The sequence below is a fragment of the Paramisgurnus dabryanus genome, chromosome 1 (genome assembly GCF_030506205.2).
Source record: "Paramisgurnus dabryanus chromosome 1, PD_genome_1.1, whole genome shotgun sequence".
NCBI lineage: Eukaryota > Metazoa > Chordata > Actinopteri > Cypriniformes > Cobitidae > Paramisgurnus > Paramisgurnus dabryanus.
Window position 1 is genome coordinate 38,536,824 of NC_133337.1, and position 14,095 is coordinate 38,550,918.

Genomic DNA, 14,095 nt, shown 5'->3' on the forward strand with positions numbered 1-14,095 from the left:
CGTCGATCTTAAAATGAAATGAATTTATCAGACTATCTAGAATAATACAAAAATCATTGTGAGATATGAATGAGTCTCAATAAAAAATGAACTGATTGGGCCGCCGCGCGCCCCTGCAGGAAGAGCTCGTGCGCGTCTCATGGGAAATAGTTAATATCGAGCAACACTCGCCGTTCAATGCTGCTGTCTCGGTGTGTTTTTTACATCTTCTGGCGTTTTTACGTTCTTCAGTATGGAAGTGAATAAAGATGAAGCAGAGAGGTGTATCGAGATCGCGCTCCGAGCGCTGGAGAGCTCACAGTCACAGCCGAAGAGAGCGCGCCGGTTCCTGGAAAAAGCGCAGCGGCTTTTCCCGACGCAAAGAGCGCAGGGTGAGCGCACTGATCCCGGGATCATACAGGCCTTTATAGCACTGACTCAGAGAGCTTATCTCAAGCGCATTAATGCTTATATTAGTTGTGCATTCATATAGAGAGAATCAGATAAAGTGTTGTGTCCGTGGAAACCTGAAATGCTGTACCGTTATGTAAACACATGTATGTATGTATGTATATATGATCAGTGGTTATGTGTGTGTGCTGCACAGCTGATGTAACTCTTGTATCAGATCTGATTCAGTTGTTATTTTAATCTGCACGTGTATCAGAAATGTTGCATATGTTCCCATGATGCCAAATTGTAGCTGCATTGGTAGAGCATTGCCCTAGCAACACAAATGTCATGGGTTTGATCCTCAGAGAACACACATACTGAAAAGATGTATTGCTTAAAGCGGACATATCATGAACATCTGACTTCTTCCGTGTTTAAATTCTATAATTGGGTCCCCAGTGCTTCTATCAACCTAGAAAATGTGAAAAAGATCAACCCAGTAACTTAGTTTTGGTAAACCATTCTCTGCAAGCATGTGAAAAAATAGCTCATTGAAATTTGGCTCCCCTTGTGATGTCTTTATGGTATTTTGAGCTAAAACTTCACATACATACTTTGGTTACACCAAAGATTTATTTTACATCTTAAAAGTCTTGTGAAATGTCCCCTTTATAGGCATTGTACTTTGGATAAAAGCATCTGCCAGATGCATAAATATAAAGATGCTACATGTAACCACTTAGACTTTGGTGTGAAGTTGACGAGTACTGAGATGCATATTGTGATGTTCTTAGAGTTGCTGGAGAGTCTGAATCAGGAAGGTGAGAGCAGATCACAGAGCAGTTCTACAGATGCTGCTGATGGCACAGAAGCACGTCAGCGCTGTTCTGGGGTCAGCAGTAATGGCACAACACCTGGAGACAAGAGCGCAGACTCCAAACCTTACACATCTGAGCAGGCTGAAGCTGTCCGAAGGTGTGGACTGTGATTTATTTCCACATTAATTAATGTGGATCACTTGATGTACACATTTAATTTGATGTGTGTTAGCATTTAATTTAAAATTAAGAGACCATCATTTCTAGATGTATTGTGATCCTTTCAGTCCGGTGTCTGTTGATTTCCAACAAAAGCAAATTTCATCAGAGAGCATGCCGAGACATCTAAAATACATATAAAACACTTGTATTGTGTTTAAAAAATTTATTTGAACTAGGAGAACTTATAGGGAAAATCATAATCAGGGTTATTTAATATGTTTATTCCGGACTTTGAAAAAAACATGCATTTATTTAACCTTTTTAATAAGTGTTGCAATAGGCTACATGTGTCAAAGCAGTGGTGCCTTTGAAGTGCCTTACAAACACATCGGTCCAGCTGCAAAGTAATTGTTTTACCTCGATTATCTAAAAATTGAAAATAAAAACTGATTCATTGCACAGCCCGAACTTGTTTTCTGTGCAGTATTCAAAAATCTGAAATCACTGCATCTTTGTTGTTAGTTTGTCCGGTTTCAGTGTTCGGCTAATAAAAACATGATTTTATTAGGAATTTGGCAGAAATGTTGACAGAATGAAACAATGATCATTTTACTTAAACACGTAAAAAAAGGAATTTCAAAAACGGATGGTTTCTTAATTTTTCTGTGTCTGTATAAGAGATTTTGTTTGTGTTTCAGAATAAAGCAATGCAAGAACTACTATGAGACTCTTGGAGTACAGAAAGAAGCTTCAGACGAGGATCTTAAGAAAGCTTACAGAAAACTGGCTTTAAAATTTCACCCTGATAAGAATCATGCCCCGGGGGCAACAGAGGCATTTAAAGGTACGGCGTGCTGCTTTTCAATACATTTACTGTGTTACTCTGCAGTGCCTTCATTTACACTGAATGAATTCTGTGAAAATATATGAAAGTTAATTGAGAAAATACTTTAAAGGTTAATTTTTGTTCCTAATTGTTTACTTGCCTATCCTGTGATTGTTGTATAATTGTGCTGTAGCCATTGGAAACGCTTATGCCGTTTTATCTAATGTGGAAAAGAGGAGACGCTATGATCAGTTTGGAGAAGAGAAAAGCAACACGGGCAGATCCAGCAATGCAAACACACACTTTGAAGCTGACATCTCACCTGAAGATCTCTTTAATATGTTCTTCGGAGGAGGCTTTCCAACCAGTGAGTGACTCTGTGTGCGTGCGCAAGTCTAAAAGTGACTTTATTCATGAAAAGACTTGATGATGAGTTCCTTTGACCTTAGTAAAGATGTACATGAATGTTTTGTTTCTATCAGGTAATGGTCATCATATGTACAGTAATGGAAGAATGCGCTTCAATCATAATCAGGGTGAGCGTGGAGAACACAGAGGGGTGAGGAACATCTTCACTATCTGTTAAACTCTAGGACAGAGGTTTTGACACATGATGTTTTTATCAACATGACTGAAGAGGGCAGCAGTGAGATGATTGTGAAAAGAGGATTTATAAAGGTGTGTGTGTGTGTGTGTGTGTGTGTATTTTAGGGTGGTCTTGCTCTTCTCATGCAGTTGATGCCCATCCTCATTCTGGTCATTGTGTCAGCATTGAGTCAGATGATGGTGACAAACCCTCCCTATAGTCTGAGCTTCAGACCGTAAGTCCTCAGTCCGTCTCTATTATTATTTCTCTCTCATGCATACATCACAAAGAAAGCCATTGATCAGACGTAAAGTACATTTCAGCACGTGACGACCTATATTGAACAGGTTAGATTTATTAAAGTACTTCAGAACATAAACCGTGTCTCATTTTAAAAGCTGCATCCTGCAAAGGGTGATTTATCTGCAGCTGCATGCGTCATTATAAAGCTACCAGGTCACTGCGTGTGCGACCTTCGAATGCGACCTTCTTTCATGGGAATTTGGAGGATGCCTGAGGTGTATTTATCATTGCTACACAGATAACCCACAATTATTTGTGTTGCCATGAGCAAACGTCATTTATTTGAAAAGAATGGCGGCAGCTGGACATTCAAGTGATGATAGTTTTTTTTAATAAGGTGATATTTCAGCTGATACGTGTACAGGAATACATGTGTTTAGTGATTTTTTTTTAATTGTTGGGACAGTGCTTTGTTAGCAGGGCAAGAAATAGTTAACATAATTTTTTGTGGTTGACTGATATGTTTTTTTTTATGGCCGATATGAGTAAATATACCCTTTTAAAGTACTTAAAGTAACATATTTACAAGACATAGTTAATGTGGATTTTGTGTAGATTGTGTGTGACACAACATAATGTCATGTTAAAAGTAAATAATGATTGGTTATTTACGGTCTGTCAGATTTTAGCTTTACATTGAGTGACACTGAGTGTCTTTTCATTACGAACAACAAATTGAACTAATAGAGAAATTGACTGGCCAATAGAAAAGATTTATTAGCCAATTCTGATAATAAAAAAAATCTAATTATTGGGTGATATATCGGCCTCACAATATATTGGCTAATAATTTGATAAAAATTTAATTCCTAATTATTTAGATACATGAAATTAAATTAAATAATTACAATATTTTGGTTAACTAACATTTTTGAGATAGACAATGTTCATTTAAAGTATGCACCTTCTTTCTATATTACAGGAAATAATAAAAATACTGCATAAAAACAATTTATAATATTTATAAATAATCCAGTGTTTAAGAAAAAATAAAGCTTAAACTAGTGCCAGGCATAGATTAATCTAGATTAATCTCATACAAAATAAAAGTAATTTTTTGCATAACATATAAGTTTGTGCTGTGTGTAATTATTATGCGTGTATAAATACACACACATTCATGTATGTATTTAAGAAACATTTACATGTGTGTATATATATTTATTTATATTTTTATATAGTCTATTATATATAAATAAAAAACAATATTTAAATAAAACATTTCTTAAATGTGTGTAAATATGTATGTATGTATGTATGTGTGTGTGTGTGTGTGTGTGTGTGTTTAAATATAGATAATATTTACACACAGCACAAACTGATATGTTGTGCAAAAAATTACTTTTATTTTGTATGAGAATAATCTAGATTAATCTACACTCAGTCCTAGCTAGAACATTTAAAAAACAATGAGTCAATGAATTGGTGCCATCTGGTGGAAAATAAAGGAAATCTTATATAAACGCCTTCTCATTTGACTCTTCATATCACATAGAAAACATTTTTCATTCGTTGGACAGATGCGAGTGTGCACTGATGATGTAAATGTGTTGGCATAGCAATGTGATGCTTCCTGTTTCTTTTTCCGTTAGTGTCCTATGAAGGATGTCTCATTTAATTCTAGTTGAGGACTTTCTATAGGACACATAAATCAGATGCACCTTTGAAGGACATAGCTGAATAAATGAGAGCGCTTTTGTCAGATGATGCGAAAGATTCATCAGGTTTTGATCGTGTCATGAACACTAATGTTGATGCCAGCATTCCCAAACAATGCAAATACTAAAGCTTCATATGTCTCTATAAAATGTGCTTTTCTCACTTCTGTATGAGACAAAGATTTTCATATATTGCTTGAGTATTGATCCGCTCTGTTCTTGTGCCGATTTTGCACGTGAAGGTCTTGTGGTAGGACGCTGGTCTGTTCAGGGTCAATGTGATGGCACCATAGGAGATCAATAACAGTGCTGGTTACATGATCATAACCGGTCCGGACCTGCTGGGTCACAGTTCACAGATGAACATGCGTGTGTGTGATGTGTTTCTCCCGACTGCATCGGTTGTTTTTATTTTAATCTGTTGAATTTGAATGAACCCACTTGGTGTCCACTCCTCAATACAGCAGATGCTTTCTGTCAATCACGTGAGGTCTCATCTGATTGGTGGATTCTCTGTGGAGTCGCTCTGCTGGTGACCTCTCAACCTTTAACCCTGGAATATTCCTTTTAAAGTCAAATCACCTGAGGTCTGAATGGACAGTTGTGGTCAGCGGTGTCTTCACACATCGTGCGCATGAAGCTCGTGACCTCTGACCTCTACACTTTAAGCCTGACCTGCTATCAGACGAGAACATTGTCATTTCAGTGTCTGTTTGCTAAAGCTTATCATTTCTCACCCTGTGAACAATAAAAAGAAACACTGTAGCAATATGCAGTATTTAAGCAATAAGGTACAACAGGGCTGTGGTGTATCATGAAAAAGTTGTGCCTGCCCTGAAGGAGGGGCGTCATTAGAGTCAATGCAACCCTTTCATCTGTGACTTATTCACCATACAGCACAGCCTCAAAGAACTTCATGCTTTCGTAAAACAGCCAAAATATCCATCAACACAACTTTCATGAAGTAAAATCACTAAAAGTCTTCCTTCTGATGGATAGAATAAAATTCTGTGAAGTGATACACAGAATCACTGAGGACAGCAGTCAGAGATGTGTTTTTTTATAAAACTATTGGGTATCAGGCCAACTCCAAAATCATGGTGATGAGTTAGCACGAAAGTACAAATCTAATATTTCTTAATAGCTACGTATACATGCAACCAAATAATCTGACTGTAATGTTATTGATTGCTCAATCGGATTGAAAGCCTTCATGTAAACACCTTCAACAAAACAATTGAGGTCGATCGGATGCAAATTGGGATCGTATTGAAAGGGGCAGTGTAGTCGGATCTGTGATCCAATCATCAGGAGAAAAGTACGCATGTAAACGCTTGAATAGTAGTATTTTCTCAATCGGGTGAAGAAATATCTTGTGCACATGCACAGAAAAAATTTGCTCAACTTCACCTCTTATATTTACCTCTTATTTACGTATTACGTATTTATTTCACGTCACAGAAACATGCAATAGCAAGGCATTGGTAACACGCATTACTAAGTTAATGGGGCACGTGCTGTACATTCTGCAGCGTTCATGTCTTACATAACATTACATAAAAAACAAAATAGCGTCATGCCTTTTGAAAATTGTGTTTTCTTTGCCTATATATTTTCTGCGGATTAAATGCGAAAGGATTTTGTTTATTAGTTATTGATATTTGGGCTGTGAATAGTTATTGGGATGCTTTTGGGCTAGTTTTGAATGTCCATTGAGATGGTTTTGATACACGAATCTGGCAACCCTGGCTGTGTGCTTGCGCAGACATTTAGTTTGGATCATTTGAATCAGATTGCAATGTTTAGGGTTCATGAAAACATTATTGTCGTAACCTGCAATCAGATTAAATTCAGTCGGATTGACACAATTTTGTGCATGTAAACATAGTCACTGTCATATCTGATCCGTCTGATGTCTCTCTGGCACACGCAGGTCGGCAGGACACATACACAAGCGTGTGACTGAACATCTAGGTGTGACGTATTACGTGAACGAGCGCTTCAATCAAGACTTCAGTGGATTGAGTGTAAAACAGGTGGAGAGCAGCGTGGAGGACGATTACATCTCCAACCTGAGAAACAACTGCTGGAAAGAGAAACAACAGAGTACGTCATATACTTTATACATAAACACTTCAATGCATTTGAGTGAATGAGTCACATTTGTGTTTCCAAACTCATGTCTGGATTTGAATCAAAGTGTTGATTCATTCAGAGTGAAAGCTGGATCATACTGGATTTCAGCTGAATCACATGAATCTTCTTCCTGACCTGAAGTTACTGAGATATTTGACTCACATTCACACTCGCATATAGTCACGTTTAAACTTGGCATGTCAGGACGTGATGCTGTGTGTTTGACGTCAGTGAGGTCAAATGGTGTCATTTTGCCAGGGTATACCAATTACATTTGACAGCATTGAAGAGGATGATATTTCCTAAATAAAGGCTTAATTGTAGTTTGTTTCTCACACAGTAGCTTCAAATGACTTTTTTAATGTTTGTGTTGTAGAGGAAGGATTGCTGTATCGTGCACGGTATTTCGGTGACACTGATTTGTACCAGCGGGCACAGAGAATGGGAACACCGAGCTGCTCTCGACTATCGGATGTTCAGGCTTCTCTACATGGATAAAACTTTGTTATTTGTTATATCTGCACTACCTGGTGAGGGTGCTATATTTAACATATTACATTCAGCTGCTGGGTGCATCACAATTCAGGGTCTGGACCCTTTGAAGGCAAGGCTCAATATTTGAAGGCGGCAGCTTCTAAAGGCCACAAAATGAACTGAAATGAGACGTTCTCAGACTTTTAAAAATAAATATGGAGCCAGATATTTTATTTTATTTTAGAAAATATAACACACTGATGCAGATTAAACTATCCAACACTATTTAAAGGTCACGTTCTTCCTGATCCCATTTTGTAAACCCTAGTTAGTGTGTAATGTTGCTATAATAGCATAAATAATACCTGTAAAAGGATAAAGCTCAAAGTTCACTGCCAGGCGATATATTTTCTTTAACAGAATTCGCCTTTCAAAGCCTACAGCGAACGGCTGATTTGGACTACAGCCCTCTACTTCCTGCTTTAATGATGTCACTAGTACAGTTTTTTGACTAAACTCCGCCCACAGGAATACGTCAGTTATCGGCAAGCTAAGCAGCTATCGGAATCACAACACACTAAACAAACTACCAATTCAAAACTCGTTACATATTTCTGAAGGAGGGACTTCATAGAGCAAGGAAGACATCAGCCTGTTTTTAGGACAGTGAAAACAGCGGTATACAGATAAGTAAATTGTGTGAAAAAAAATGAATTTTTTTATACGTGAAACATGAACACATGTTATATTGCACACTGTAAACACAATCAAAGCTTTAAAAACACAGAAAGAACGGGACCTTTAATATTCACCAACCTTATACAAAAAATATACAAAAGCAAAAAGCAACAGGCACAACCCTAATCTAGCAATAATATTAATTCACATCACTTAAACATCATTTATAATATTATTTAAAACAGTCACAAGGACCTTTAATTTGCAAAATATACACTTTTATTTAACTACAGTTTTTAATGTTTATTTCAAAATACCCAGACGTCACGGGTGCGCTTTGAATCTTGGGATTCAATGCCTTCAAAAACGGCCTTGGAAGGCCTGAATTGGGATGCACCATTAGTCTGAGTTGGGTTTAACTCTGTCCCTGCCAATGATGAGTTTTTATGGCAATGCATATTTCCGCTATTATCCACTAGGTGACACTCTTACACAACTTATAAAACACTAAAGCATCCGCTGATCCAAAAACAGTAAAAACAACATTTTTTTATCATCACTGATCTCTAACAAAATTCCTTCACAAAAATGCAATAATCTCAGCTTTTTGTTTAAAATTAGGTTTTTTTTAAGAAACCAATGTTTGAGAGGTGAAAAAAGAGAACAAATGAAAAGCAGAGGGTCTGTTGTTTTATTTGACATACTGTTTGTTTATATTAATCCTGGGCATAAATTAATCTAGATTAGTCTCATACAAAAAAAAGTATTTTTTGCATAATATACGAGTTTGTGATATGTATATATATATATATATATATACATTTAAGAAATGTTTTATTTAAATATCGTTGTTTTATTTATATATAAAATATAAATAAATGTATATACACATGGAAATGTTAAATACATACATGAATGTGTGTGTATTTATATATACATAATAATTTCACACAGCACAAACTTATATGTTATGCAAAATATTACTTTTATTTTGTATGAGATTAATCTAGATTAATCTATGCCCAGCTCTAGTTTATATATTTAAAGAAGAACATTTTCTGGAAGGCATTAAACTTTTGTAAAAATCTTAAAAATGCTGACCGGCAACTTAAAAAAACAACGCTGGCGGGGAAAGAGTTAATAAATGTCCTCTTGTACCTTAACAAATGTCCAAACGTACAACATGCAACTAATTCATATATTAATATTCCTTTCTTTTCACTCGCAGGTTCCAAAAACAATCACTGGAATACATTCTTTTTGATGATTTATATTTATATCTTTGCAGGGATTTTACGGATTAAATCGTGGAATGTTAGGAGTTTAACTGCTGTACATGTCATATTTATTGAAGGATCACATAGGATTATTTATTTCATATGAAGTTTTATTTTCTACATGCCAGAGATGACACTGTTTTACTCTGAATACAAATAAAGATCTTAGGTGCTGCTGTCCTGTCTGTGGGTGGGTGTGAACTTTTCATTGGAAGTGTGAACCATATTTCACACGCAGAACGTCAGCTGACGTCAGACATCTGAATCATGCACTTTGGCACGTTCGTAGCACTGAAGAAATGAATCTGTCAACCAGCAAAACTTGAAACTAACTAGCATGAACAACTGAAGGCTAAACCTTCACTTAATATATTGATCAAAGTTATCAGTTAATCACATTAGTGATTGCTGAAGTCAAACTGACAAAGCAAGCTTGCAAAGATTATATTTTGTCATGACAAAAGACTTCTCTGTGAATCTATACTTTACTGGTATCAATAAATGAAAATATTGTGAAATAAACTTTGCTTCAGGATCCAGATTTTATACTGCATCAAATCATAATTGAGTATTATTAACTCCTTAGATTGGAATTTTACAGTCTAAATATTACCATGAATACATGGCATGGGCCAAATCAACTTTACAAACAGCAGAGGTTTAATTTTAGCTGAAAATGTTTGGGTTTCATTGTGGTTTTTGAGGATGAGGTCTTATGTAAACTCTCCAAATCTGCTAAATTTGGACCAGAAAATAGCAACATCAAGTACAGTTTTTTTTTTAAGATATTAGGCTAGGTAATGTCGCATCATTTATAATGTTGTTAAAAAATTATGTTTTTTTACGTTCTCATGTCCCCATCCGAACCGTTTGCCCAATATACGTTAAAAACACACAAAGAATTGTTCTTTTTTCAAAAAATAATTTATTTTCTGCACTTTAAATGAAAAAGTACAAAAAGTGTACACCTTGTATTTGAATATCAAATAAATATGATGCATGGATATGCATTTAAAAACAAACATTGATTTGAACTAAAGGCGTCCGGTCACATCCAGACACATTGTTAAATCGATCCGAGCTGGCACTTGCATGAAAGACAAATAATAAAAACATCACATGAAGTTTGCTACACGACTGCATGCAAAATAGCTGCCACATCTGGTTTCCATAAACCTGAGGTAAACGTTTCATAAAAATAAAAAAAAAACCGTCTCAATGCAAACTGTTAGCAAAGTGCAACATCTGCATACCATACATACTGTATTACATAATCTTTTAGTCCTTTATGTACCCTATAACTGCATTTAAAAATGCCCTGCTGGAAGACTCGTAACTTACTGCTTTCAACAGTCACACAACTTCGGTCCTCTCATGAGAAAGAACAAAACAGTTACATGAAATTTATTAAAAAAAAAAAAAAAAACACTAGGAGGTTCACATAGTCAGGCTCTCAACATTCTTCAATAAGAAGTTCTTCAGAGCTGTACAGTTTTCTTTTAATAACTCGAAATCCAGTGCTGAGTTTAAGTGCATGTCTGAGCGCAGGCGAGGCTGGAGATCTGCCCGTGAAAAGCCCCTGGATTTTAGGCCAGAGACCTTTAGAGTCCAGCCTGAGCACCAGAGTCAGATGAAAGGTAGGCACCAGGTAAGGGTCCACCGCTATCTGCCCCACGGCCTCACAGTTGTCCCTCTGCTCCACGCAGAGGTCGACGAGCGCCCCCCGCAGGCCGCAGGGCTCGCTGACAGACAGATGGACCAGCTCCTGGCCAATGTGCTCCAGAAGTTTCTCAGGAATGAGAAGTTTGGAGCAGTGCAATACGTCGTCTTTAGCTTCAGTGAGGTTATCGGAGATGAGCTGGACCACATCTTTACAGAGAGCCTCCTCGCTCGGGTCAAAAAACATCTCGCTTTCTGACAGATCGGGCAAGGATATGGAACCTGTGAGAGAGGAACACCACCACATTAAAGCCATGAACAACATGGAAATATTTAAAGATGCAATAATGCTGTAGATCAGACTTTACCTGTATCAGACTGGTCATCTGTACTGCTGCTTTGATTGTCTGAATCTGAGTCCACGCTGTGGAGCTTCTGAAGCAGTCTGCTCCAGGACAAACGCTTGGATGAAGCATCAGATGTTGGGGTGGATGGAAGATTGGAGTCTTCAGACAAAATGCTGGATATCAGATGTTCCTGCATTGTGTTATCTTGATGGGTCTAAAAAGTCACTGTAGAAGAAAGAATACAGCTGTTATTAATGAGACTTTCATACAAAACAACAAGTCAGGTCAACAAAGAACTTCACTAAAAATCTATTTAACACTATTAGTTTTAATAATCAGATGATATTATATTCATTGCACAAGTCTGATGATGATACTAAAGTAACATACATGACTCAAGTACGTGCATGTTTAATGATACATTGTTGCTTTGTGCTGCAAAATCTGAATGATCTAACGCATTAAAAACCTCGCAAACATCAAAATCGAGCTCTTACCTAAATCTTTGCTTGTATCGCAGCAGTGTCGCTTTAGATCCGATCAATTCAGTGCAGATTTATAGTCGGTAAACTAACAAAGACGAGCGTGATGAATGTAAGTGCAGTAGCTGTTTGTGAATCTGCAGAGGGCTCCGCAAACACTGACGCAATGCTTTCAACGACCGCTTATATACACACTGACGCTGGCCACGCCCCGTATGCGTTACAGCCAATCGGCTTTTAGGTCACGTCTTCCGCGTCGCAAATTCGCCTGGCAACACGTAGCGCAGTTAAGTGCAGTTTGCGGCTATTGTGTTTAGTGGAGGAGGAGGTGTGTAATTGTTTGCAGGCAGGACATGCAGCGGCACATCTCATCTCACGTACTGCTGCTCATTTCATTGAACTTTTTCAAGGAGATTTGCATCTTGCAACGAAACATCAGTTGTGTGTATTGTGAAACAGTGAAACCGACTCATTGAGTACGTGCCCACCGCAACACAATAACTTTACTAAACAAACACAAATCCATTTACTTATGAAAATGATCTTTAGCCCTGCTTGAGGTTTGCTAAATAAATAAATAGTTGGCATCAACAACTTTTGGGAAGTTGATGTGTGACATGATATGATGCAACTTTTAAACCATGGGTTAACTAGTGACAATTTTGGTTTGATTGTAGTAAAACTATAGAAACTACACATTTACTCTTGGTCTCAGTCGGTATTTGCAGTGAAACTATGGTAACACAAATAGTAATCAATCTGAGGAAAAAGTTACTTGGTTAGTGCACTTTTAGGCTACTATAATAAAACCATGGTTCATTTTTCTTAAGGATACTTAATCTTAAAACTTTTTTGACTGTTAATTCTTAGTTCATTTTCAGTTTTTTTTTTTTTATTAAAGAAACAACCACGTGGTAAACCCACAAGTAAATGTGTCTCATTACAGTCGAAGAACCAGTGAAGAGAAAAAAAGTGTTTAACTTAATTAATTGTTATAAGTTACACAACCCTTGTGAAACTTAACCATGGTTTTACCACAATAAAAAAAAACATGGTTACTGTAGTAAAACTGCAAGTCAATTAAAAATACTATTTTAAGTTTCAGGTGACAAAACTACTTAATTTTGTAAGTTCAAGTAGCATAAAAATATATTTATTGATTTGACAAAATGCATTTTTTTACAGTGGTTTTGCTAATAAGAATCAATACACCAAAAAACATGCTTACACTTAAAAAAAATCATGGTTACTTTTTGTAAGGGAACTTTAAGATACAACTAGTTTGCCTAGTTGCACTAGTAAATGGGCTTTGCAACTAGGCACTAGTGCTTTCTCATTTGTAAATTGCTTTAGATAAAAAAACATATATACACTGAATAAATAAATGTAAACCAAAACATCTTCTCTTATACACTTTAACATTCATATCTAAAGTATTTCGAGTAAACAGGTGAAACATTGAAGTAAACAGTCCACATTTGGAAAACAAAGCTTTGGGTGTTTTCACACTTTATTAGCTCAGACCAGTTTAAGCTGATCAACAAGTGAAGTACCCAATTCAAACTCATTGTGTTTTAAAGTTTACCTTTGTTTTCTAGTTGTAGAAACTTTAGATGGTTTGTGTCCAGTCAGTAAATGTTTAGGAAGGGTTAAAGTTTTCCTTGTTTAGGATGAGGGTCTGGCTCTGTACAGAAGAGCGTTCCACACGAACCGGCACATTCCATGCCTGACTTCACGTCTTCTGTTTGCTGGTTAAGGGTGTGGGGTCCTGAAGGATAAAATCCTGAACAACAGCCTGTAAACTCTTGCATATAAAGGCTTAAAGTTGCATGAATACACAAACCCTCTAATAGACTAATATATACTCATTTAACTTCTATTTCTGCAAGAAACACTCCAGGAGGGAAGTTAGGTCACAAACTTCATTTACTTCAGATGAAATCAATGAGTTCTAATGTGATGGTGTTTCTGTGATGTGTAAATGGAAATCAGCCACAACGGCCTTACACCACAGCAGGGACGTTTACATGTGCAAACAACACTCACAATATTTAAAATATAATGCCAACTAATGCAGGACAAGAAGCATAGATGGTTGATTCGGAGTGCCTGCGCAATGCATAAATGTAAAGTTAATGTTGTTATGTGGCGTTGTGATTGGATTTCTGGTTTAATCTGAAGTGAAAGTCATCTATGAACTGAAATTATCTGCTGAACTACCACAGATCATCTTACAGCAGGATCATTTAGATCAAAAGCATTTGCGACTGTAACACACTTTAGTTTTAATGATCTTCAATGAAATGACCTGGATGAA

The 14,095-nt window shown here is 36.7% G+C and overlaps 2 protein-coding genes across 2 annotated transcripts; one reads left to right on the forward strand and one right to left on the reverse strand.

Annotated features, from left to right (window-relative positions):
* Positions 1–10,857, forward strand: dnajb12b (DnaJ heat shock protein family (Hsp40) member B12b). The gene is made up of 9 exons (XM_065272780.2): positions 1–371; positions 1,167–1,347; positions 2,051–2,196; positions 2,372–2,545; positions 2,661–2,737; positions 2,890–2,999; positions 6,659–6,831; positions 7,238–7,391; positions 9,242–10,857. The coding sequence occupies exons 1-8, from the start codon at positions 233–235 to the stop codon at positions 7,357–7,359; spliced, it is 1,122 nt and encodes a 373-aa protein (XP_065128852.2). The 5' UTR covers positions 1–232; the 3' UTR covers positions 7,360–7,391; positions 9,242–10,857.
* Positions 10,708–11,951, reverse strand: ddit4 (DNA-damage-inducible transcript 4). Its single transcript, XM_065272244.1, has 3 exons — positions 11,794–11,951; positions 11,318–11,521; positions 10,708–11,231 (listed from the first exon to the last, which is right to left on the reverse strand). Exons 2-3 carry the CDS (start codon positions 11,490–11,492, stop codon positions 10,744–10,746), a joined length of 663 nt encoding a protein of 220 aa, XP_065128316.1. The 5' UTR covers positions 11,493–11,521; positions 11,794–11,951; the 3' UTR covers positions 10,708–10,743.
* Positions 11,952–14,095: the final 2,144 nt, after the last annotated feature.